Raw genomic sequence first — 25,787 nt, forward strand, 5'->3', positions numbered from 1 at the left:
CTCAATATCCTCTCAATTTAAATTTCTCTTAAACATCATCCTATCCTTTAAAACTAATTTTAAATAAATAAACTTGAAAAGATTGGTATAAATACATGGATATTGGCTACTTTCTTAAAATGTATATAAAGCCTAAACTGAATTTACCAAGCAGACAGCAATAAAATTCTGACATCTATTATTTTGACAACTCTGTCCAAATTAAAATACATTTACTGTATATTTACATACGCTTTGATATTTCACTTATTATTCCTATATGTTTTTGTTGCTGACCACTGAAAAATAAAACTTACTGTTATTTTTATGTCTTTGAATTTTCAGGTCATTTTTGGAAAATCCAATGGTCCAGAATTCTTAGAAGAGGTGTACACGTCAGTTACGTATCATAATAAGTAGGTCTTATGGCTATATTATTATTATTATTAATAAACAGGATTTATATAGCGCCAACATATTACGCAGCGCTGTACATTAAATAAGGATTGCAAATGACAGACTAATACAGACAGTGATACGGGAGGAGAGAACCCTGCCCCGAAGAGCTTACAATCTAGTAGTATAGTTCATACTTGCCAAACCTAAAGATTCCATACTAACCTACATGAACTAAACTTCATCTAGTTACTTACAAGGCTGATTCTACCAAGTTTAAGCAATTTTCCATGCACAGGTTTAGTTAGTCCATAGTAAGGGCTTACTCACATGGCGGGTTTTCCTGTGGTTCAGAATGCAGCTTTGCAGCTGACTGCTGAAGATTTGGAAGTTACACCAATAACTGACTAATCATCTTTTTTATTGCATTATTTATTCTTCTATGTTTTTTAAATATAAAGAGTAATAAACTACACAACAATAAAAATTACAGACAGAAAAAATACCAAATATTAATAGAAAGGTTCAAAACTGTAACAATATACAGAAATGTGATAAATTGCATTCCATAGTACATGAAATGTTGCATACTTATGAAAACCTAATCAATAACACTGCTCTTGAAATTATATAAAAAATTATCAACAACAGATAAGAACAAAAGAAAAGACAAGAGGAAAAGAGTAGAACCTGGGGGTATCATAGCTTTTGGGGTACAGTTGCTGTCTAAGTATCCTGCCCATGGTGAATACCCAAGTGTTGGAACATATTAGAGTGGGATAACAAATGGGACTCCTAGGGCAACCAATTTGCTGTACACTGCTGTAAAATATATATTATTTTTTCTTCTTCTGACTATTAAATTTGTTCATTTTTACTTTTATTTTTTAGGGCCCCTGATTTCTATGAAGAAGTAAAAATTAAGCTTCCTGCAAAACTTACAGAAAAACATCACCTGTTGTTCACATTTTATCATATCAGTTGTCAACAGAAAGCTGGCACTTCAGTAGAAACAGTCTTGGGGTATTCTGTAAGTAAAATTTCTTTTGGCATTTTTTTCTTTTTATTACTATTGATAAAACATTGCTTTTGTAACAAAACTATTTTATTTTATTAGTGGCTGCCGATTTTGCTAAATGAACGACTTCAGACTGGACATTACTGCCTACCTGTGGCCACTGAAAAGTTGCCTCCAAATTACTCCATGCATTCTCCAGAGGTAACATTTTTTTATATCTTAGGACACAAAGTGCCATGTTTTTTTTTCCTTTTTTCATTTCTAGCTTTCTGGGTACGACAAGAAGGTGCAATAACTTGACTTTCACCTGCGTGGCTGTTATAAATATTTTCTCTTCTCAGAAGATGCAAAGATACTGAAGGATGAGATTCCATGACAATAAAGTTATCTGAACTTGACACATGGGTTCTCTCTGGTTGTCCCTCAATGTTGTTTAGTATTTGTGCAGTGTGCACAGAATATAACACCAGAACGGGGTCATCTCCTAGCGTAGCCGTTTTACTTTTGTGGCTTCTCCTGAGTTAAATATGTCACTGCAGTACTAATACTAATAAAAAAAACTTTTATTAGAACTTAAAAAAAAAACTAACAGGGCATACTTAGCCTGACACTATCAGAGCCCCCATTCTGTCTTTACAGACACTTCCAATTTATATGAAATGGCAATATAAGCAAAGGAAATGGGGAAATAGGAACCAACATAGGATGAATGCCAAAGCCTACCAGCAATCAACTACACACATATCCCCATGGTTCTTTATTCCTGACTGTATAATGCATTGTTGTGTTAAGGTGAGCATGCAAAGTTACATTAAAACCCCCCAAAAAAGGTCCATTGAAGGCCACTAAGTGGCCAGGATTGTGTTATAAATAGTCATTTCTGACTCTTTGTACATACCAGACTACTTTTACTGCTGGCTATTGGAGAAATACCAAACATTTGTGCAGACCCTGCCCCTCAAGGACTGGATTTGATCATCCCTGATAACCCGATTATAATTATTGTTCACTGTATCATACTTAATATACTACTAATATGTTACAGTCATTAAAATACAAATGTATGTGTTCTATTTGCAGAAATTACCAGCACAGCCCACAAATATAAAATGGGTGGAAGGACACAAAGGAGTTTTTAATCTGGAGGTTCAAGCAGTTTCTTCTGTACACACCCAGGTAATAAACAAGTACCAGAAACTTATTTCATAAACATTGCAGGCTGTGTATTAAAAAAATGCTATGCAAATGAATCAGCATTCTTGTAAAGGTGGTGAATAATATCTTACATTTTTTTATGAATTTTTTTAATATGTGAAAATATTATTTTTCAATTATTAATTTGTCGTTCTCAGGCTTATTATATCATTTATTTGGTGAATCCTGTCTTTCCAAGATTGTCAAAGTGAATGCAAATAGAATGTGTATTCAACATGTTGTTGTATTCATGTATTAAACATATTATTGTATAGATGTCATTGTTAAATATAAGCAATTATGGATGCAACATATTCTAAGAACAATGTAAAAGAGAATACTCTAAGATCATTTGACCCCTTAAAGTGAAGATACCTTATGAATATTTGATTTTTCCTCATTGTTACAACAACCTCAGCTTTATATATTGTGTGAAAAATAAAAAATAAATGAACAAATGCTGGGTAATTCACACAAAAGAAATGTACATGCAGTTTTGCTTGACAAATAGATTTGCAAATATGTTTCGCTTAATTTTAACCCCAATGTTCTAATATTGTTATGTCGTATTAAAAATGTTGTAATACACCTGGTATATAAATACATAAAAATGTTAATACTTAAAAATATATACATTTATTGTTTATTTTCAGGATAATCATCTGGAGAAATTCCTTACTCTCTGCCATGCACTGGATGGTCCAGTAACATTTCCAATCAGAGTTCTGGACCAAAAAATCACTGAAAACTCATTAGAGCATGAACTAAAGCTCAGCATCATTCAATTAAGTTCATCCAGACTGGAGCCATTGGTCTTATTTCTTCATCTCGTCTTGGACAAACTTTTCCATCTTACTGTGCAGCCCATGGTGATTGGGGGTCAGACTGGTAGGATCAACAAAATAATAGTTCTTATTTGTGATTACTGTTTCATAGTGCTATATAATAAATCAAGTAAAGTTAGTTGTACACAGAAAAGGAAAATGTGAAAGTCCAGTCTCTGCTTGGAGCCTGCTGGAGCTTTAATAGCTGGTTGATTTTTATTCCACTTAGAAGAATGACATTTTGTAAATTCTTGGAGAACCCACAGATCTCAGGATAAAAAAAACAATCAGTCATTGTTTGTAACCAATACCAGGTTAATGAACTGACCTTTCTCTGTTGCCATATTTAGAATGACAATGACATAGAAGCAAAATTATAAGTAGACCCTTTGCTCACTCTGTTATCACCTACTGTGAACATGTTTCTTGTCAATAGCTGTGTAATGCAACACACCTCATAGGCTCTTAATGCTTTAACTCTATCTTAACACTGTACTGCTGTACAGCATGGGGCTAATAACTGGATACATTAATGTAGTTAAATGCATTTGAAATAATTTTAATGAATACGTAACTGCACTAAATTGTATGTGTGTTTTGTATCTGAAAGACATGAAGTTATACAAATACAGGTAGTCCCCGAGATAAGGACATCCAGGTTATCCAACATACGGACGACTCCTAGATACTCCCCCAGCCGCTCTCTCGGCTCCTCCAATGACCTACAACTGATTTCCTCACTCAAAACCCCATTACACACACGGCTCCAAGACTTTTCCAGAGCTGTCCCAACTCTCTGGAATGGTCTTCCCCATCCTATTCAGCTTGTTCCTACATTCTGCTCATTTAAAAGAGCACTCAAAACCCATTTTTTCAAACTTGCCTACCCGGCTTCTTCTGTCTTTTGAAACCATCACTACTTCCCACCACTACATATCTCCCCTCCTATTGTGCAATAATTCCCCTACCTACTAGATTGTAAGACAGATTGTCACTGTCTGTATTCGTTTGTCATTTGCAACCCCTATTTAATGTACAGGGCTGTGTAATATGTTAGCGCTATATAAATCCTGTTTATTAATAATAATAATAATAATAATAACTCACAGTGAGGATTTTATGCAGTAACTGACACCATGCTGCCTAATATTATGTTGAGACAAACATCTGTCCTAATTGCATTTAATAAAATAATGTACCTGTTCCAACATACATACAAATTCAACCTAAGATCAAACCTACAGTCCCTATCTCGTATGTAACCCGGGGACTACCTGTAGTAATTGAAAAATAAGTTTATACAATTTTAGAAGAATGCAGCAGCAGTCAGCAGATGGCAGCACATGTTTGAATACATTCTGAAAGCCTGTATCACCAATTTCTTTGCAGCAACCTTTTCCCAATTTACCTTCGAATCTGTGGTTTCCATTGTAAGTAGCCTTCACAACAGTAAGGATCTCATCAAAGATCAGCATGGAAGAAACTGTTTGCTGGCATCTTATGTGTATTATGTGTTTCGTCTTCCCGATGTCCAAAAAGACATGTACATAGCAGGTATGATCCCCACCCACATGTAATCATGGTAGTATTTTACATATTCCTAATACAGGTTAATATTGCTCTGGAGATTACTTGACATTTTTCTGTTGTATGATACCTTTCTGTGTATATGTGCATACAATTTTTTTTTTCATTGTTTATAGATAGTGATACAGTATACAGTACATATGAATGAATTATTACATTTTTTATTCTTAAAGACAGATCATGCAGAATTGCATTATAGTTTCCTTGAAGGAAATATTGTCAGAGTGAAATATGGAGGCTGCTTTGTTGACTTTACATTTTTAAGATGTTAGTTTCCTAGCAGACAAGCTGGCTTTTTAGTTTAGGGGGTCAATGGCTAAGCACTAGTATACAAGAAAGGCTTATTGCTTTTATTCCAAATTGCTGATATTTGTTGTAACATATATTTTAGGCCTACATACTTATTTGTAAATATCTGTTAAAGTAGGTCAAAGCAACTTATTGAGTAACACAAAAAAAAAATTAAACCTTTTATGAAATTCAGAGAAACTTGGAAGCAACTAAAAGCGTATTTCATTTGATTTGATTCTTGGTCTATTGTCTGCGTACATAAAATCTTTAGGAGTTTGACTGGCATGGCCCAAATTCACCCCCCCCTCCCACCCCTAAACCTGACACAATCCCTTTACAGTATGCCCCAGCCTTGTTTTACTTTGACTTTGTTACTATAATAGGAAACCCATTTTCTAACTCTCCTTGATATTATCATTATCAGGATTGAAAAATGTTTGCAGGGACAGATGTTGGAAAGTGGGATCAGTAGGGCGCCCTAGGTCAGTTATTACTACTTTACACTGTCCTCCATTACAAGTTGCTGGGGATGGTGGATTATTTATACCAGGTGGCAGACACAGAAAATTTTACTAAATTTACAATGTGATTATGTATCAATAATATTTACCATCAACGTTTTTTTCTTTGCTTTCTTATAGACCCAGTGGATTTTTTGTGTTTTCTCCTCGATTTACATGATTTGTACTGCTGTGTAGATATGTACAAAGTTTAATATTGAGCTTTACCTGTCAGGGTTCTCCCCAGCCCATTTTAGCTGGGTGTGATTCATCATTTACCATCCTTTTTTTAAGGTGGAAATCTGTCAGATATGCGCTACAACACAGTTGGCCGTACCACAGCTACTGCTGTAGGGTCTAAACTAGTACAATCTAGAACAATGAGTTCCAGCAACCCAGATATTGCAGGAATACAGAGTGCAGATGAAGAAGTTAAAAACATTATGTCCTCCAAGGTGAGCCAATGACCCTTCCTATATTACGTTGTTATTCTTTGAAAGTACTGTACTAGTCATAAAACAGTGGGTCCAAATTTTTATCATGGTGTGGCATATCTAGGTAACATCCAATTATACATTAGGTAAAATGTATTATACGATGCTAGTATAACTACCTTATTAACAGCCTTCTGAACTTCCCTGCAATTTAGGAAGTTGTACACTAAGCACAATACAAGGACTACTCAAAGCAAGGGATGACGGATTTACTGCTCTATTGTCTGATTGTAGAATGACGTAGGTCCTGGACCAGGCTTTGTTTTTTAACTACATTGTAGTTACTACATTGCAAACTACATTGCAGAGAAGTTAAAAACTTAACAGTGTTTCACAAGACTGGCTGAACACAAAATAAAAGGGTATCCAAGCCTATACTAGACTTCTCCAAAAGGTGTTCCAGGTTTGCATGATAACAGGCATGTGTAAAGTGTTATAGAGCTCTACATTTCTTGCTAACTATTGGTAGTGGGGAGATTTAACTATACATGTTTATGGTGCTGGACTGTATAAGTAGGTCTTCAACTTTTTATGTTCTGTTCATACTAGTATGTGTTGTGCGCAGTTTATGTACTTTGTCATCTGCACTCTCTGATTGCTGGTGTTTTGGTGATCTGGTTTAGGTTTCTGGTCGTACCTGCAATCGCATGTCTTACTTTGTTGAATCCAGTAATGATTTGCAGTCTGTTGTTTCCAGCACTAGACCATCCAACAAAAAGGTATTGTATACAAAACCACAAAGTCAACCAATTATTTAAAGTTTTTTTTAAAACATACATAAGAATATGCAAAGAATTGTATATTTTTTGCTTTATGTTATGGGTTGGAGACAACCCTCCCAGATCCCCCAAGGAGACAGGTTATTAGGAAAAAAAAGAACTGCCCTCATTCTAAAATATTAAAGTCTTAATAAATACTATCAACCATCATATGCTAAATATTGACCACTGAGGTGGTTTTTGAAGCAATATTAGGAGGTTTTGCTACAGATATGTATTGGATTCTACTAAATAAATCACCTTGTACTAAATAAAACTTTTCATATAAAATGTCATATATCAGATGTGTATCCTAAAAGTCCCAATACTGTGGCTAAAAGGAACTGTAAAAATGTATATCTGAGATATATCCATATTTATATGTTAGGAAATGTATGTCAATCACAGTTTAAAAAGTACTTTTTGTATTGGTCCTTTAAATTGTTGTACACAAATGGAACAATATACTTAGGAATAAAACATTTATTAGGTACCTACTGATACTGATAAAATAAATGGAACATTTTGATGTGTTTTCTACTGTGCTATGTTTTTAAATTAGTTTGGGTGAGTAAGTATGGTGCAAAAAATGCATATTGATCTGCTTTTACCTATTGGCATGTGCATGACCTGCTTCTATTGTTATTTCTTTAGTACTGAATTGCATCTTTCTGGTTGCCTTATTTTAGTGCATAACTTCTTATTATTGTGGTCTGTTTACTGTGTGCATAACCAACTTTATGGGACCATCCAGACCTTTATAATGTACACGTCTGGTGTAGAAAACCCCCACAATACTTTACTAAATAGGCTAAAATCTCACTGCTAAGGTGGTATATATATATATATATATATATATATATATAGCATTGTATATATACAATAGCATTAGTAACATATAAGGTTAGATGTGCATACTGTGTTGTAAGTTAGATATCAAATCCTTGATGGCTTATTAAATTAGGTGTTTCAAAAATCATGTAGTAAGTACTGTATGTATGTAAGATATCCAAGTTTGATAATCTTTGGGAGCCAATCAAAGCTCACATCTTACCGAACGTCAGTAAACTAGACTCATATAGGTTGATGCGTGTTACTAGTTATTGCATATCAGTGTTGCTCAGTGCTGTACTGTATTGTTTGTATACCAGCTTGGGCACTTATTATTTCAGTATAAGACTATATAATTGCATTTATGATTTATTATTATTTTTTTTCCGTAAAAGCACTTTCATGAGGAACTGGCTCTGCAGATGGTGGTTAGCACTAACATGGTGAGAGAAAATGTCTTCAAGTACGCATGGTTCTTTTTTGAGCTCTTGGTAAGTTCTGTATTATCAATTTATTTTTATATGATATGTCTTAGTTGTATAGTGTATAATAGGAGAAGAAGTTATAAACAACAGCAATGGTTGTTTTTAAGGGACTGTTTAGAGATTTGTATATATATATTGCTTATTTATTAGGGTCAGGACAAAATAATAAAATATTTATCATGAATATTATATACTTCTATATCCAGCTAAGAAGTTAAGTTTTAGGTGTCTTTACACATTTTGTAGTTGTACAAAGCTTAATGTTTACAGAGCTCAATAGCTCAGCATGAAATTTACACACAGAATGGGCCAGAACAGTGACCTGTCCTTCGTTAACTCACCTTCTTCCTGGATGCTTGCTTACAGGTATACTCGATTTCCCATCTGTTCCTATAGGTTGGCCATACCACTATTAATTCTAGAAACATAATCCCTTTTCAAAATACACACTTTAAGGAGTTACACAGATTAGCTTTACTTGTTTTTGGTGGCTAAACCAGATTTAGATTCCCCACTGTCAGCAGAATGTGTCTTTGATGTACACAGAGAAGATAAGCTTTTTATTGCACTGAAAACAAAGCTTCTGCTTGACATATGAAATGACAGCTAAAACAAAATGCTGACATGTACAATTCTCACTATGAACAGGATATGACCTAACCATACAATATGGCTGCCTACAGAGAGCTGTACAGGGGAATAGGGAGTATTTTTTTAACAGATGACATAAAGGCTAAAGGATAACTATATGGGAGGCAAGGAGTTGGGTTTTTATTGCATGTTATTTTAGACTGTACTTTCCTTGAACATAAAAAGACATAAATTCTGCTGTACTTTATTTTTTAAAAAAAGCATAGCACCCATAACCCATTAATTTTCAAAGTTAAAACGAAGGCCATTGCCCATCAATTGCACCTTATGAAATAAATCAGTCAGAAATCAAATAAATAATTTGATGTCCTTTTCTATACTTTTAAAATTGTTGGGCTGCTAACTGTTGATGAAATATGGAATCTAATGTTTTCAAAGTATACACTTTTTAATGGGAAATATATTTATTATATTTTTTTCTATTTTTTATTTTTAAATTTATTTTATTTTTTATATTTTTTTTTTAAAGAATGAACAGTTCTTTTTATGTAATTAATTAAATGCGTGAATTTAGGCTTCTGTAATGGGGAACTGACTGTTTTTCACTTTGGGTTTAGGTGAAGAGCATGGCTCAGTATGTCCATAATGTCGACAGGCAAGAGGTGCCCAGAAGAAGTCGCTTTTCAAATCGTTTCAAAGATGATATAAGCACTATAGTGAATGTAGTCACTTCAGAAATTGGAACTCTTCTCAACAAACCACAGAAAGTAAGTGCCTAAGAAGTTACATGTTTAAAGCTGAACCTCAGTAAAACCTTGGGGGGCTAAACTATAGTTTTATGTGTAGCTGCTGTGGACCCACAAAGGCAGCAACATTATTCTACCAAATCATAATTAGGAATGTTAGCTACAGAAAGGAAAGATTTCTGGTGTAAACCCTAAAATAAAGTGCTAAAAAAAATCACTAAGCTTTAATGTTAAGTATTGATTGCAAGGACCATAGAAAAAGAAACTTAGTTTATATTTGAGTCATACCACTAGATGGCGCTGCATCCTCATGCAAACTGCCATTAGAGACATGAGTTTAATACACACTTTACATTTCACAAAGATTAAAATAGAAACTGTAAAAGCCTTATCCCAAATTGTATGGAGTACAGGAACACAAGAACTTTCCTAAACAGAACATTAAATTAGCTTTGGATTATTTTACAAAATGAACACAAAATCATGATAGATTAATCAAAAATAAAACTAAAAGAATATAAATGTTAAATATAAACAGTAACATAGGTAGACATAGGTATAAAAAACAAAAAAACACTGCTCATATTAATACCTGTTGCTTACCTTTTCGTGTTTTTTTTTTTTGCAGGAAGTGGAACAAGCAGAGAAAATGAACATAAGTCTGGCATTTTTCTTGTATGATTTACTTTCCCTGATGGATCGAGGTTTTGTTTTTAATCTCATCAAACATTACTGCAATCAGGTACAGAATCCTATGAAATTTGCTGGCAAGGAATAATACATTAGTACATATTTAACACACAAAAAAAACGAGGAATGTGAAGTGCGTGCATATTTTTCTCGTTCTTCATGTTTATCAAGGTAATTTTGTGTAGTTGCCAGTGTAGGTTTAAAATTTGTGGTTATTAGAGAGTTATTTATTGGACCAGGAGAAGAGTATTTCTTTTGTAGTATGTTTTTGACTTACTAACCTGTCACAAAGCCTGTAATAAGGACTAGCTGGCACAGTGTGCTTATGTCCTGATATTTGCAGTGACTGCAGGTAAATGTCACCTCCGTCAAACAGGTGGTTGTAGTCTAAACTGAGTTATTACAGAAAAGCTTTCATCACAGTTATATTTTAGGCAAAACTTTTTTTTTAACCCATCTGATAAAGTGAAAAAAGATTAATGGTTACAAAATTACAGAGTTTGCTTGACAGGTAACATACATCAATTCCAAACACAAGATACCTGTCTTTCTTTCTTAATAAAAAAAAAAAAAGAAAGATCGAAACAAAACCTATTGTTCCATTATAACTGACCCATGAAAAGTTGCGTGCCAACTTTTTTGAAATAAATAGGCTTTCTAAAATATTTTCCTTTCTATCGAATCTATGGACAAAAAGATAATAATAATTGCAAAATGTGTTTTTTGTTTTGCACTGCATTTGTTTAAAAATACTGTAAACTACAACTATACGTTTATTAAATAATTTATCTCATTAAACCGACACTAACATATTATACCATGATATGTAACATGGCTAAGGTATTTGCAAATGCAAAAAGAAGTTTTAGGTTTTTCAGTATTGCACATTTTCTTGTTGTGCAACTATATATATATATATATATATATATATATCTCAAACATATAGAACAAATAGCTAAGGCTGCATGCACACGTGCAATAATTGTCGTTGGAAGGGATCTTTCACAATCTTTTCCAACGACAAAAGACTGAACAAGTGGTGTACATATAGCACCATTTTATTCTATGGAGAGGGGAGGGGGAAAACGATGGAGTGGCACCCTGCTGTGCTCTCTCCCCTTTATTTCTATTACATTATCAGCCATCATCTGTGAATCCACCAGGACAGTCGTTCAGACAATGGACGACGAGCACTGTACACACGCAAGAGCCAATTCAGACGAAAACCATTGCTCGTGTGTACCTAGCCATAGGGGAGGTGGACAGGAGAGAGTTAATATGGGCTGATCAGGGATTAAAAGAAAAATTATGGGATTCATTCGTAGATCAATAATCCCTCCTTTGTTTAACATATGAATTAAACAGTAAATACAATTAAACAATACACTGATTAATGTATTTACTATTTGCAAGTATCATTTTACACAGGGGCCCCTGGACTTTGACAGCTGCTCCTACTTTGTAATACAAAACAATTACTGTCTGTCATTTTACCAAGCAGGGGGAGCAGTGAGAGAGAGAGGGGCTGTGCATAAGACATCCTTTTGTTGTTGTTATTGTTATCATGTATTTATAAAGTGCTGATATATTTCCCAGCACACTACAGTGTTATGTTCAGTCTACATTCATGTTTCTACATGTCTCTCAGAGGACCTCTTATTATAATGTCCCTACTCTAGCCATAAATTAATCTACCCAATAAAGTCTAGGGTCAACAATGCGAGGAAGCCAAATAACCTAATAGTAATTTTTTGGAATGTAAGAGGAAATCAAAGTGCCCAGAGGAAACTTATGCAAAGACAGGGAGAACATATAAACTTCATGCAGATATTAACGTGATTGTCTGCAAATGTTAATGAGCTATACATATTTCTATGGATAAATTTGTCTTTTGCAACCACTTACTCTGCAAATTGAAATAATACCTGATTATGATATACTGTATGTACATTTCTGAAGATCTTGCTATTAGTTATGTGTTTGTTTTCTTTTTTCCAGTTGGCAGCGAAGCTGAATTCTTTTCCAACCCTGAGCTCTATGAGACTTGAATTTCTACGGATTCTCTGTAGCCATGAGCATTACCTGAACCTGAACCTTTTTTTTGTCACATCATCCTCTACACCAGCCTCTCCGTGTCCCTCCATTTCTTCCGAGGTACAAAGATGCTGAAAAAAAGAGAACAGACATCAGATAGATAGATAGAGGTCTTGCTGTTGTTATCATTTCTAAATGTGGAAAAAATGAACAACTAAAAGAAAACTTTCCCCTGAGCGAAACTAAAAGCTGAGAAATAGTCAGTGGAATCTCTATTATGAGATGTAAGGCAAACTTGGATAGGAAGGCTAAAGAGAAGAATTAGGATCAGAGTGTCTGCGTCATAGAAGAGAGAATGGCAGCAGTGAGAGGAGTGGAGGTTAACTTTTCACTTTGCTCAACATAAGGCTTACATACACATGCAAGACAATTTTTGTTAATTGTACAATGGTTCCCCAACCTTGTAAGCAATGTACCATGGTGGATCACTAAACAACCAACCAGAGAAAACTGTTGTCATTACCTATGGAGAAGGATGCAACATATCTTTTCTGTCCGCTATAATAATCATTATATAGAAAATGTCATAGTAAGACCTTCTACACTAAACTGCAGATGACAGATGACCTTTCTGGGTCTGCAGTGAGTTTTTGTTGTATGCTGCAACTGTAAGCAACCTATCAGAAGCTCAGTGATCCTCTACTCCAGGGGCTGTGAAGTTGTAATATAATAATCAAGTCTTACACATATTAAAAGCATTACTGCAATAAAAGGGCATGTAATAATGCAAAGAGATGTTCTCTTACAGAACTCTAGTTCATGCTCCAGTTTCCAGGACCAAAGAATTGCAAGCATGTTTGAGCTTTCATCCGAGTACAAGCAGAAGCATTTTCTAACTGGACTCATCTTTACAGAACTGGAAGCTGTGCTAGACCAGGAGGCAGAAGGGTATGTCAATCTATTGTATGTATGGGATATAAACATGTACATAGGCCTCCTGCGGCATGCATTTATGGCAATACTTAAATGGCCTTATCTAGGGTGCAAACATACTGTACATTATACTTGCAACGAAATAATTTCTGCATTCAAAGCTATGTATATAGCTACACTTTGTTTGCTCATTAAATACTATGATTTTTCAGAACCAGTAAAGTGCAAAGGAAAGCAATCAATGCCATCTACAATCTGCTAAGCTCACATGATATGGACTCACGCTGCCAAAAGATAGAGATCAGAAACAAAATTGCTGCCCTTTATCTCCCATTGGTCAGCACTATTTTGATGGCCATTCCTCAGCTGCATGATTTTTCAGGTAATTGGATTTCACATGTTTTATACAGCAGGTATATAACATTGTTGTGCCATTGCAAAACGTTTGATATAGGAATAACAGTTTTTGGTACGCGATGCTTGTAGCTGAATGGTAATCCACTAGGTTTTGTTTTCTCCTAACAATATTTGTGTATTAGTTTTAGATACACGGAGTGCAAAAACACGTGGTACAGATGAAGAAACAGATACTTTGAACACAATAAACCCAAATGTTGCAATGGCTGTAGCGGGAAATCAGTTCGGCCTGAAACCACCCCCACTGGCTCTTTCTTCAGTTGTAAGTCCAATGTTTTTATTATAGACTGTATGTGTTAAACAAGTCCAGAGGGTGCCCTGCATGAACTTTTCACTAATAAACAGGATTACTGCAGGCATATGTATAGTTAATGGTTAAATGATCAAAATTGTTCAGATGTAAATAAAAGGGTAAGGTAATTCCCCCAAAAATTCCAATACACTAGAAACTATATTACATATAACTCAGAAATAAACTAGTCAAGATGCTGTGGCCACTGCCTTGTCTAGGTATACTTACTTTCCTCTCCACCTAGTACTTTTAAGTATAGGGGAACATATCAACTTTCTTTTCCTTTTTATAATATACTGTAGTAATGGCGGTCTGAGTAGCCAATCACATGTGAATGAAACAGGTGTAGCTTTGTGCAAACTATTCCAACAGGGCTTCTTCTCTATGCCCTGATGAGTAATGAAGGTGATGAGGGAGCACAGAGAAGGTATAGCAGCAGGGCAGTTTGACAACATTTAGGTAGACCTGTAGCTTTGTCCTTCATGGCACAGACTCACTGTAAAGGGCTGTTTATTTGTAAGTAACCATATTTATTATTACAACTGCAGACCAGTAAACACACCAAGGTATCTATAAAAGTGAAATAAAATTTGGTACTGGCATTGCAGCATCATTGTTATTTAGAAAGTAAGCACAGCTTGCCTTACAAGATTTTTATAGAATTGTGCAGAACTTTACCCTTAACTGAAAACAGCGTAGAATAGGAACACCATGGTCCTATCCTTGTATAGACATAGAATAGTATTGCTCCTCAGTCAGAGGATATTGTTCAATTGCTAATATTTCTGTACATCCTAACAAAACAATTTCAGATGTATTTGAATGTATATCTTTTACATATTATGTGTTTTTTGTCTTTCACTAGCCTCTTAGGATGTACTCTACATTAAGTCCAGAATCTACACGGAACCTACTTACCTGCTTTCTGTGGATCATGAAAAATGCAGAACAAAGTGTCATCCAGAAATGGCTGGCCTACTTAACACCTCTACAACTGAACAGAATACTGGATCTACTGTTTATGTGTGTCTCCTGCTTCGAGTACAAAGTATGTTCTTACAGTTCATATAACCATTCATTTTTTATTATTATGTCTACCAATGGGCTGTACAATTTTCTAATTTTTCTTAAATGCACATTTACTTCTAGATAACTTCTTTTATATATTGTTTTTCAAATATGTATACCAGTATACACAGCTGACAATGCAATGCTTTCAGGGAAAACAATCACCAGACAAAGTGAGCACGTTGGTGCTACAGAAGTCCAGGGATGTAAAAGCACGCTTGGAAGAGGCGTTACTACGTGGGGAAGGAGCTAGGGGAGAAATGATGAGACGTTGGAAAACAGGTACCTACCAATTTATTACAGCAAGGCAAATAGGATTTATTTTGATTTTAACCCAGTACAATCTGCTAGGTAGCTAACATGCTAAAAAAAGAATATGGTACTGCTACTGCCTACATTTATTTTATGTTTCAATAAAAACGTGTGTTTCCAGTTCTCAAGAATGGCTTCTGGTCATTCTACCAGACAGAATGGTATTTGCAATTTACCAGTCTAACACATTACTGAATTTTAATAGGCAAATACAAAACTGATACTGAATTGTATTAATATTTCTACAAAATTATCTTAAATGTGGGGCATAGCAGCAGGTGTTACTATGTCACAGATTTGAAAAGGGAAAAGTCGCCGACATCTACAAAGTTATGTTAAAAAAAATGTAAAAATTTTTAACTTGTTTAATCTAGGAGAAAATAAAAATTGGATCTAATCTATAAATGGAGAATAATTTGCATTGCCTTTGCTTTGTACTTTTTTATGTGCTCTAGTAAATGACAACTGCAATATAACTGATTGTTGAGTGCAACACCTCTCATTTTACTTGCAGAAAAAGGAACTTGATGACATGAATATTTTAAAATCAGTGTAATCCAGCACCTTCTTTTTGTTAAGCAGTAGTACGGTGTATTCTCACAGCACTGCAAATAAGTTATTCCATTAATATGCATGTAAGCAACAGCACACCTAACATTTCCTTTCCTAGAGACCTTTACCTATTATGGTATGTTATATGCATGATAAAATAAAAGGTCCCCCTAAAAAAACACTAGATATGTAAATAAATAAAGGCAATCATGTGAACAAAATGTTTGCTCAGATGACCTGTAAATTTCATACTTAATGCTAAGTGTTAGGCTAGACATACACGGGTTGATTTTCTCATTCGATTGTGCAGGCAGTTTTGTTTCTAACTCAAACAAACAAAATAAATCCAAAATTTTATTTATTTATTTTGAAATTTACCAAAAATTAAGTGTACAATAAAAAAATGATTAGGTTAAAAAAACTTCTGTTTAACTCTGGGCTGTTTTCTATTTGCCTCATTTTTTAGAATTTATAACTTATCTTCATTATTGAATGACTGATAAAGTAAAAATTTTGTGATAGATTTGCACTTTGATCAATTACAAAGATTGATACTAAAAAATAGACTATGCATCAGTTTCAGTGTGTGATACTGCGATTGATTTTTAGTTACCAGCTGATCGAATTACAAATCGAAAAGTAAATTTGTGTATGATTATCCTTTAGTTTACTCCATCAAATTGATGTTTCCACTCTAGAAAGATGACAGGTTGGTTTAGAGGTGTTCTTTGTATACATTCTTTTCACTGAAACAGGTTTTCTTCAGTACAAGTGCTATGTTATTTATACATAACTGCTAATTTTCAGGTTAGCATCTCTAATCAGTACTGAAAAGGTTGTCATTTGTCTGACATAATACATAATTATTAGGGGATGTGTTATAATAAATGATGCATGAAAATGTAGAAGAGTATTTATATAGGCTGTCATTTACTCTTAAAAATTATGGGTGACATTGTCTTTTTGTAGCTGGGAATGACAAATTTGCTGGCCTTAATGAAAACCTGCGATGGAGGAAGGAACAGACACACTGGCGCCAAGCTAACGAGAGGCTAAATATGTAAGCACCTTTAGTTTGTAATTGGTAATGTTACTGGTGGTATCAGTGAACACAATAATATATTATTGAAAGTTCATATAATATAGAATAGTATGCAAAACAATGGGCTTAATAGTACATTGTAGAAGACTAAGTAACAATGGATGAGGTTATTAAAAAGGTGTGTGATAGGAGGGCTAATTGGTGGTATACTAGGTATTTGTATATCACCCCTTATCAGGGAGAAACATACCTGGACAGGTAAATAATATGCTATTCAAATAAATATAAAAAAGTTGACGGGGAATTCATCAATAGATAATATATCTGCATTTTGCTCTGATTATTAGATTTTCAAAGCTACTTGAACTAAACTGCAGTTTACATTTACAGTAATTATTGTTCATCTTGTTCTGATGTTAGAGACCACTCCTAAATAAAATCTTATTTTATGACAGGGCAAAAGCAGAAATCGACCAGGAAGCCATTATGTGTGGAAACTTAGCTACCGAAGCCAATTTGATTATTCTGGATGTGGTGGAAACCATATTACAGGTGAGATATAGGCCCTGATTTAATAAATTTCTCATTAGTGAAGCTGATGAACCTGGAATGGATCTGGTCAAGCATTAAAAACATTTACTAACAAATAGCCAATGACTTTTAGGAAATCCTTTCCAGGTTTTCTGTATCACCCAGCTTCATTGATGAAAGTGTATCCTCTCCAGCCTTGGAGAGCTTTATTCAATCAGGGCCATAGTGAGCATTCTGGACTTGTGTGAAAATGTAAATCAATTTCTAATGTACGTGGTTAAGGCCTTTAGTATTCTTATACACTATATGACCAAATTATTGAGATTAGGTGCATAAAGCCACCATGGATTACTTAGCAATCCATGGCAAAGCAAATCGTGTAACATGCACAGAACCCCAATGTCAACCTTGTTAAACACCTTTGAGATAAATCGGAACACCAATTGCAAGCCAGGTCTTGTATCAGACAGAATGGAAATGGAAAGCTTTTCCAGGACATTGTAGGCTGTTATAGCTGGGGGAAGGGGGGGTAAAATCCACAATGTGATTTTGGAACTGGATGTCCAACAAGCTCATGTAGGTGTTGTGGCCAGGTGTCCACAAACTTAAGTCTTATGTTGTATGTCAATATACATTAATGGGACTGATCCTATGTTATCTCAGATGTTAAGCACTTTCATCAACTTTATCAATTTAAAGTGCAAACTTTAACCCATGTCTGAAATAACTAGTTACATGTAGGGAATGAAATGTTTAACTTTCGGGTGAAAAATAATTTCAATGAATGATTAAGCCGGCAGCAGATTTGCAGTGATTTTTTTTCTCACTTTCCCCAAAATATGACCAATGTTGACCATGCTGGCAGCTGTGAAGCAGACTTATATAAGCAAGTAAAAAACAGCCAGAACTGGGACTTTATCCTTCTATAAATGTATTTTACTGGGACAACCTAAAGCCCTGGAATAGTTGTACAGTTCATCTAAGAAAGTATGCCATCTTTGTAAATTTTCATATGTTCATTTAACCCCCTGTATTCATTTCAGGTCAGCTTATCTACAGATTGCAAGGATAATCAACTTGGAGGAGTCCTTAAAGTACTTGTGCACTCTTTAAGCACTAATCAGAGCAACACATACCTAGCTCATTGCTTTTCTTCCATCAGACTGCTTATCATTAAGGTATGGTAACTATTAGTCAGTCTAAATCTAAGAGAATTCTTGAAACTATTGACCTCACTAAACCTAATGGATTTTATGTAGATCTAAAACAGAATCCTGAAGAGAAAAGTAAAAAGCAGATGTGCTTAGACTTATATGTGTTTAGACCATACTTTACTTAAATGTAAATGAAACAGGGAAATCCTAAAACAATTTGCTTGTTGAATGCTAAATGATTATATTAATGAAAAATGTGAACTAATTTAGGAAAACAGTAGCACTAGTAAATGTAATTGTATCTTTACACAGATGGTAAATGTTTTAAAATTTACTCAATGCTAAAATAAAAAATCCATGAAAATAATCACTACTTTAATAATCTTATAGTTCGGGGACTCCTTGTTTGAAGAAGAAGTGGAGCAATGTGCTGATCTCTGCCAAAAGGTCTTACAACACTGTAGCAGTGCTTTGGAAAGTACAAGGAGCCAAGCCTGTGCCACCCTTTACTTGATAATGAGATACAGCTTCAGTAGTACCAGTGTAAGTTGATGCCTTCAGATATAGTATTAAGTATACAAGAAGTTTTTTGAAGTTTGATTGCAAAATAACCATTCACAGTAATTTACCTAAGAATAAACATCATATTCTATTACCATTAGGCTACGTATACACGTCCAATAATTATCGTTAGAAAACGATTAACAACCGATCAACAATTATTCACAATTATTTTGAACGATCGTATTGTGCACAATTCTGTACATGCTGTAACGATACGATCGTTCAAACATAATCCACCAATAATGTACACAAACACTAGATACGATCATTTGAACGATGCAGGAAGTGACGTGTACAGGAGAAAATGTACCGCAGAACAATCCACGAATACTAAACGACTGTACACACAATAGATAGCAAACAAACGTCGCCCAATCAGATCTGCCAGGACGGTTGTTCGTTTCCAGCGACATTGCTCCTTCATCGGCGTCGTTGGCAAGTCTTTGTGCACTTTTATTGTTAACGAATATTGGATGCACGGTCATTAGTCGTTCATTTCCAACGATAAGTATTGCACGTGTGTATGTAGACTTAGTTTAGTAATCAGTCAAAAAAAGTAATATTTCAGTTAACTGAAGTCTGATGGGCTAAGCCACCATGTGGTTTCCCTTATCCCCCGGAGAGTTCACCATCAGGATCCTTCCAATATTGTAATCTCCATCTACTAGAAATTGTGGTGGCACCATTTCTTTTGTATTCTCCATTGTACAAAATATATTTCCAATCTAATAAACCATTAGGTTACTGAGCTTTCCTACATTTGCAAAAAACAGACATTTTAGTTTTGGTTTAACTGACTTTTTAAAATCGGCAAAGAAATTTAAATTAAAAAATTACCTAATTACAGTAAAAAAATAGATAGTTTTTTTGTAAATATGAATATGGTTGATTTATCTAGAACTTTGCCAGAGTGAAAATGCAAGTTACCATGTCATTGGCTTCGCTGGTTGGGAAGTCACAGGATTTCAATGAAGAGTATCTGCGCAAATCGCTAAGGAGCATTCTAGCATATGCCGAGGAAGATGAAGATATGCAATCTACTCTCTTTCCTGCACAGGTAATGTACAAGCAACAATGTACATACTCTATATTACCATAATATATATGATATAGTGATTTATATTGCACTAATGTAGGGTAGCACCCCACTGTCTACCAATATAGGAAGCAATTCTTTCACTGCGTGGCTCATCAATGTGATGGGGAGGATAGGGGGGTGCACTTCACTGACCATTGATGTAATGGAGCTGATTACTGATTACTAATGTAGCATGATACATTCACCATCAATGCAAGAGACACTTCAATAACCAATAATGCAAGGGGACAACACTTCACTGACAATGTGTGTAGGGGGGCACTACTTTACAGACCACCAGTGCAAGCGGGCACTTCTCCACTGTAAAATTCTAATAATAGAATTGCTAATTCTAACTTGCACTCACAAAGTCTAAGTGGTCAAACAGCTCCTGATTAAATGAAGGTGTTAAAATAGTTCCTAATGGCAAAATGATCTAAGCTGTAACTGCCCCTGGGAATATTATTTTTTGTTTCTATATTCTAGGGGTTTGGGGGTTAATAAACTCCTTTATTATTTACCATTACTACACTGAGTGCAAATGGAACCGTTAAAATACTTTCACAAGAAATAGGTAGGGGGCTCATTCTATTTTTTCTACCCTATGGCTATTTGCACTTTGGTAACCTTATATAGGTTTGTGTTAATTACAATACTGGTTTATAGGAGCTATGTGGTAGAGTATGGAAAAATCCTAGTGACATTTCCCTAAATAAACACAACAACATACTGTTACAACATCAGCAGTAGAAGCTTTATATAACACGACTTGTATTTCAGGTTTCGATATGTCAACACATTTTACAGAACTACAACAAGCAAGTAAAGCTATGGCTAAATGTCACATAGGAAACTTGGGTGCTACGTAAATATAGTTGTCTGACTATCAGCATTGAAATGTGCTTTGATTAACATTGCAATAGGCTCAATAAATAAATCATGAAGAAAGGAGGTCCTATTACCATGTCCTTATTATTAGGAACCAGAAAGTAGCCACTGCTTAGTCAGAATTTAGCATGAAAAATGTGCACACAGGTCGCAGTGTGATTCACAGCAAAATCAACTATATAACAACTGTGTTCTTTATTTGGCTTTCAAAATGTAGGCTACGTACACATGTGCAACAGTTCAACAGTTCAGTCCGATAATCGTCTCAGGGTTGATACCGGAAGAGAATCTTGCGTGTGTACAGCGCTCGTTGTCCATCATCTGAAAGCGTACCTAAACTCTGAATTTTCACTTTAGATAAAAGGGTAGAGAACCCTTTTATGGAAGGTAAAAATTCTGTTAAAAAAAAAAGGGTGCAGCACCGCCCCCTAATTCTCGGCCGCCTAGGCAGTCGAGAATGAATGGGAGCACAAAGCCTCCTTGGATACCTACGTCAGGCATCCTGGGAGGCTCAAAGAGAAAAATTTTGCCGATCTTATGCATTGGGCAGTGAGATCGTCAATTTTTTTTTTCATCCTACGTCACCAGAACCTACGCCTAAGTAGGTTGACGAAGGATGAAGAAGGACAGATGTTGAGACGATGTGGGACCCGATGCCGGACACCCCTGCGTGGCTAAGTGATCAGAACGCGGAATAGAAGGTGTGGGTTTTTTTTTTTTTTGGAATATAGTTCCTTTTGAACAATCGTCCTTGCAGCTCTATGGACGATGGAGGACAAATGATCGTAATGCAAGTGAAGAAAAGAGAGCACAGCGGAGTCCCGCTCTGTGGTTCTCCCCCCTCCCCTCTTTATAGAGCAGAATGGCGCTGTATGTACAGCACTCGGTATTGCATTATGCAGTCGTTTGCTGTTGGAAAGTATCGGGAAAGATCCTCTCCAACAACAATAATTCCATGTGTATGCTTAGCCTTATTTAGAGGCATGCTTTCACAAAAACATATTTATCCACACCACCCAATTTTATAGCATCATCCAAATTTTTTGTAGATAAATAAAAAGGCTGAGAACAATTTCACCTGGGATTAGCCCTCTCCTCCATAAAGCTACAACAAGTTCAGACTCAGTCAAGATATGTTAATTTAGTCTATGATCATTAGTAATGTTTTTACAATCCCCTTTGTAGTCCCTATGGTAAGATCTAGCAAGTATTTTTGTAGACATAATAAGCCTTATTTATCCAGTTGAATTAAATAGTATTTTTTCTGGTGCAGGACTGGACCGGTTAGAAACCAACCTTTTTTGCAAAACTTATAAATAAGCAATTGTTTTTTTCACCTACGTCATCTAATTCTTTTCTTTGTATTATTCTCTTTGTTACAATCATTGCTACCAGTTGTCATCAAGTCATTCTTCTTTATAGGTAAATGAGCTCTTGAACAATCTGAACAGTATTCTATCAGACACAGTGAAAATGAGAGCCTTCCAAAAAGACCCGGAGATGTTAATGGACTTGATGTACAGGTACATGTTACCCAGACTAATCAGTTTACTTTGTGATTTACAACTGTTTAAAACAAAAGCTCCTTATCATTACTCCACCCTGCACATGAGACATATTTTTATATTTGCAGCTGTTGCAGCACAGGTTTCATTTATTATATTCAAGGCATGTGCAATGTTCACAATACCAATAATTTTGTGAACAATTTAATTTATTAAGGAAATACACCGATCAGCTAAATCACAAGATTGTGCATGCAAAAATGGTTCCTAACATCTTCCATGTTGAGATCTCAATTACATTTGTGGCAAAACACTGCAGCTTACCTCAGATCTGACATGGTCCTTGTTCACAGTTTTGCCTCCCCAACAGGTATAGGCAAAAAACTAACATTTTCTATTCAAAAAATGAGTTGAGTTTTACATACACATTAAGATGAAACACCTAATGACACTTAAGTGACAGTTAACAACGGTGTAGCTTTTCTTTGCTCCCTCTTATCTTTTCATGTAGTAGGTAACAGTTATTATTATTAAACAGGATTTATATAGCACCAACATATTACGCAGTGCTGTACATTAAATAGGGGTTGCAGATGACAGATACAGACAGTGACACTGGAGGAGGAGGAGGGGACCCTGTTACTAAGAGCTTACAATCTAGGAGGTGGGGAAGTAGCACACAATAGGAGGGGAGATATGGAGTCATAGGAAGTAGTGGGGATTTAAGAGACAGAAGAAGATAGGTAGGCAAGTTTGAAAAGATGGGTTTTGAGTGTTTAAAGTGAGCGGAAAGTAGGAGCAAGCCGAATAGGATGAGGAAGACCTTTCCAGAGAGTTGGGGGAAGCTCAAGAAAAGTCATAGAGCATGTGACAAGGTTATGAGTGAAGAAGTCATTAGTAGGTCATTGGAGGAGCGAATAGAGCAGCTAGGGGAGTATTTTTCTATCAGGTCAGAAGGATAGGCAAAGCACAGGAGCTTGAATTTGATTCTAAGGTGAATTAGAAGTCAATGAATAGTACTAGAAAAAGAGAGGCAGCAGAAGAATAGTGGGAAGGATCAATGAGTCTGGCTGCAGCAGTTAAATTAAAACTGTTTAAATAAAATACCATTAATGTCTATAATCACAAATGTTTTTATGTTTCAATCAGAATTGCTAAAGGTTATCAGACATCCCCAGATCTGAGACTCACCTGGCTGCAGAACATGGCAGAGAAACACGTAAAGCGGAAATGTTACACGGAGGCAGCCATGTGTCTTGTCCATGCTGCAGCACTTGTAGCAGAATATTTGAGCATTCTGGAGGATTGTAGTTATCTTCCGGTTGGCAGTGTTAGCTTTCAGGTAGGTGTACTGTACAGATATAAATTGTGAGTACAGTAGATCATTGGTTACTAGTACATTTTGCAACATTTATGATATCCTGGGATCAATCCTAAAAAAACTTTATTAATTGTATTACCATTGTGATCCAGTTGCTTTTTTCCTAAGTCATTGGCTATTTTGTAGACTGACTCCTGAACTCCTGTGGGGGCTGCTATTCCTACTATCTATTTTAATATGTAATGGCCATTATTCTCTTTGATGAAAATACTTTCTCAATCATTAACTTGAAAGGAGTATGAAGACCAGGAAAGTCATTGGGCCTAATTTATTAAAGCTCTCCAAGGCTGGAGAGGATACACTTTCATTAGTGAAGCTGGGTGATCAAGCTTCACTAATGAAGTGTATCCTCTCCAGCCTTGAAGAGCTTTCATAAATCAGGCCCTGGAAACCAGAAAGTCAACATGACAACCAAGTACAGTAACTCACATTTGCAGAACGTAAAGTCAACCAGTTTCCTATTTTAAAATAGAAATATCTGAGCCGGTCTCATAGTGGATGCAGTAGACTGCGCTGGCTTGATATTACTGTAGGCTTTTTAGAGTTCATGGACAAAGTTCAGCTAAATAATTTACTGGGAGTGATATACTAAATGTTCATTAATATGTGGCAGGTATAGTATTTTCAATTACCTGGGTCTGTCTGTCACGCGAGAGACAGGACCACTGGGGGGCACTATGGCTAGCACAGAGGTGGTGTAAGCCCTGGGAAGGGCCAAGGCGCAGAGTCTAAAGCTACGTACACATGGCAGATTTTTATCGCCCGATAATCGGCATCGGCCAATTATCGGGCGAAAATCTGCCGTGTGTACAGTCGGGTGTCGTCCATCGTCCGAACGACCGACCTGCCGGATCCACGGACGATGGACGACGACCGATCCTAATGAAAGGGAAGGGGGAGAGCGCGCAGCAGGGTGCCGCTCCCTCGCTCTCCCCCTCCCCTCTCCATAGAGCATGAACATGCATGCATGTATGAACATGTATGTACAGCACCGTTCATGCATCGTGCAGTCCCTTGTCGTTGGAAAGGATCGTGAAAGATCCTTTCCAACGACAAAAATTGCAAGTGTGTACGCAGCTTAAGCAGTAACCAGGTCTTCTCCAGAGCCTCTGATGGTGAGGATGTTGGGCTGCTGGTTACTGCCAGGTTGCCGACCTTGGGCACACTAAGGTGGGCAAAACATGGTACCAAATCACAAAGCAGAAGGATAGTCAAGAAAGGCCTGGGTCGAGGCAGGCAGCAAGCAACGAGGTCAGATTCACAAGCCAAGGGTCAATAGCCAGGGGTCCAGGAGACAGACACTAGTGACACAGGGGCCACTGCGGGCACAGGGAACACAGGAGACACTGGAAGCAACAGGAGCCACAGCTGATACAGGGATATCCACAGACAGACAGGAACACTGGAACAGCACAGGGAAGTTGGCTGGGAACCAACAGACTGGACAACGCGGGGGTTAACGCAGGAGCTGGACACAGGAAACGCTGAATTAGGCACCAGGTGAACCTGAACTAGCTCAACAGAACTAGGGGCTTGGCACAATGGAGACACGTTGCACAAACACTAAGTGCAGTCTGTGAGCTAGCTAAATAGGGGCTGGTCAAGAGACTATTTTCTGATTGGCCAGAGGATTGGACATAATTGATGAAGCT

At 36.1% G+C, this 25,787-nt stretch overlaps 1 protein-coding gene across 2 annotated transcripts in view; it reads left to right on the forward strand.

The window, feature by feature from the left end:
* Window positions 1-25,787, forward strand: part of DOCK8 (dedicator of cytokinesis 8) — a 92,425-nt gene that overhangs the window by 51,663 nt on the left and 14,975 nt on the right. Inside the window, exons 16-40 of one of the 2 annotated variants that reach the window (XM_072404190.1) lie at window positions 325-395; window positions 1,267-1,405; window positions 1,493-1,594; window positions 2,033-2,185; window positions 2,474-2,569; window positions 3,241-3,475; window positions 4,801-4,965; window positions 6,084-6,244; window positions 6,907-7,002; window positions 8,268-8,363; window positions 9,566-9,715; window positions 10,323-10,436; window positions 12,383-12,538; window positions 13,227-13,366; window positions 13,564-13,733; window positions 13,891-14,030; window positions 14,926-15,108; window positions 15,281-15,410; window positions 16,962-17,052; window positions 17,490-17,586; window positions 18,609-18,743; window positions 19,110-19,262; window positions 20,182-20,340; window positions 22,672-22,772; window positions 23,904-24,096. In XM_072404190.1, the coding sequence (XP_072260291.1) occupies window positions 325-395; window positions 1,267-1,405; window positions 1,493-1,594; window positions 2,033-2,185; window positions 2,474-2,569; window positions 3,241-3,475; window positions 4,801-4,965; window positions 6,084-6,244; window positions 6,907-7,002; window positions 8,268-8,363; window positions 9,566-9,715; window positions 10,323-10,436; window positions 12,383-12,538; window positions 13,227-13,366; window positions 13,564-13,733; window positions 13,891-14,030; window positions 14,926-15,108; window positions 15,281-15,410; window positions 16,962-17,052; window positions 17,490-17,586; window positions 18,609-18,743; window positions 19,110-19,262; window positions 20,182-20,340; window positions 22,672-22,772; window positions 23,904-24,096 (3,426 nt within the window). The remainder of the gene's footprint in view (window positions 1-324; window positions 396-1,266; window positions 1,406-1,492; window positions 1,595-2,032; window positions 2,186-2,473; window positions 2,570-3,240; window positions 3,476-4,800; window positions 4,966-6,083; window positions 6,245-6,906; window positions 7,003-8,267; window positions 8,364-9,565; window positions 9,716-10,322; window positions 10,437-12,382; window positions 12,539-13,226; window positions 13,367-13,563; window positions 13,734-13,890; window positions 14,031-14,925; window positions 15,109-15,280; window positions 15,411-16,961; window positions 17,053-17,489; window positions 17,587-18,608; window positions 18,744-19,109; window positions 19,263-20,181; window positions 20,341-22,671; window positions 22,773-23,903; window positions 24,097-25,787) is intronic. The other variant, XM_072404191.1, reaches the window with a different exon arrangement.

The sequence above is a fragment of the Pyxicephalus adspersus genome, chromosome 3, assembly GCF_032062135.1.
Source record: "Pyxicephalus adspersus chromosome 3, UCB_Pads_2.0, whole genome shotgun sequence".
In the NCBI taxonomy this organism is placed as follows: Eukaryota; Metazoa; Chordata; class Amphibia; order Anura; family Pyxicephalidae; genus Pyxicephalus; species Pyxicephalus adspersus.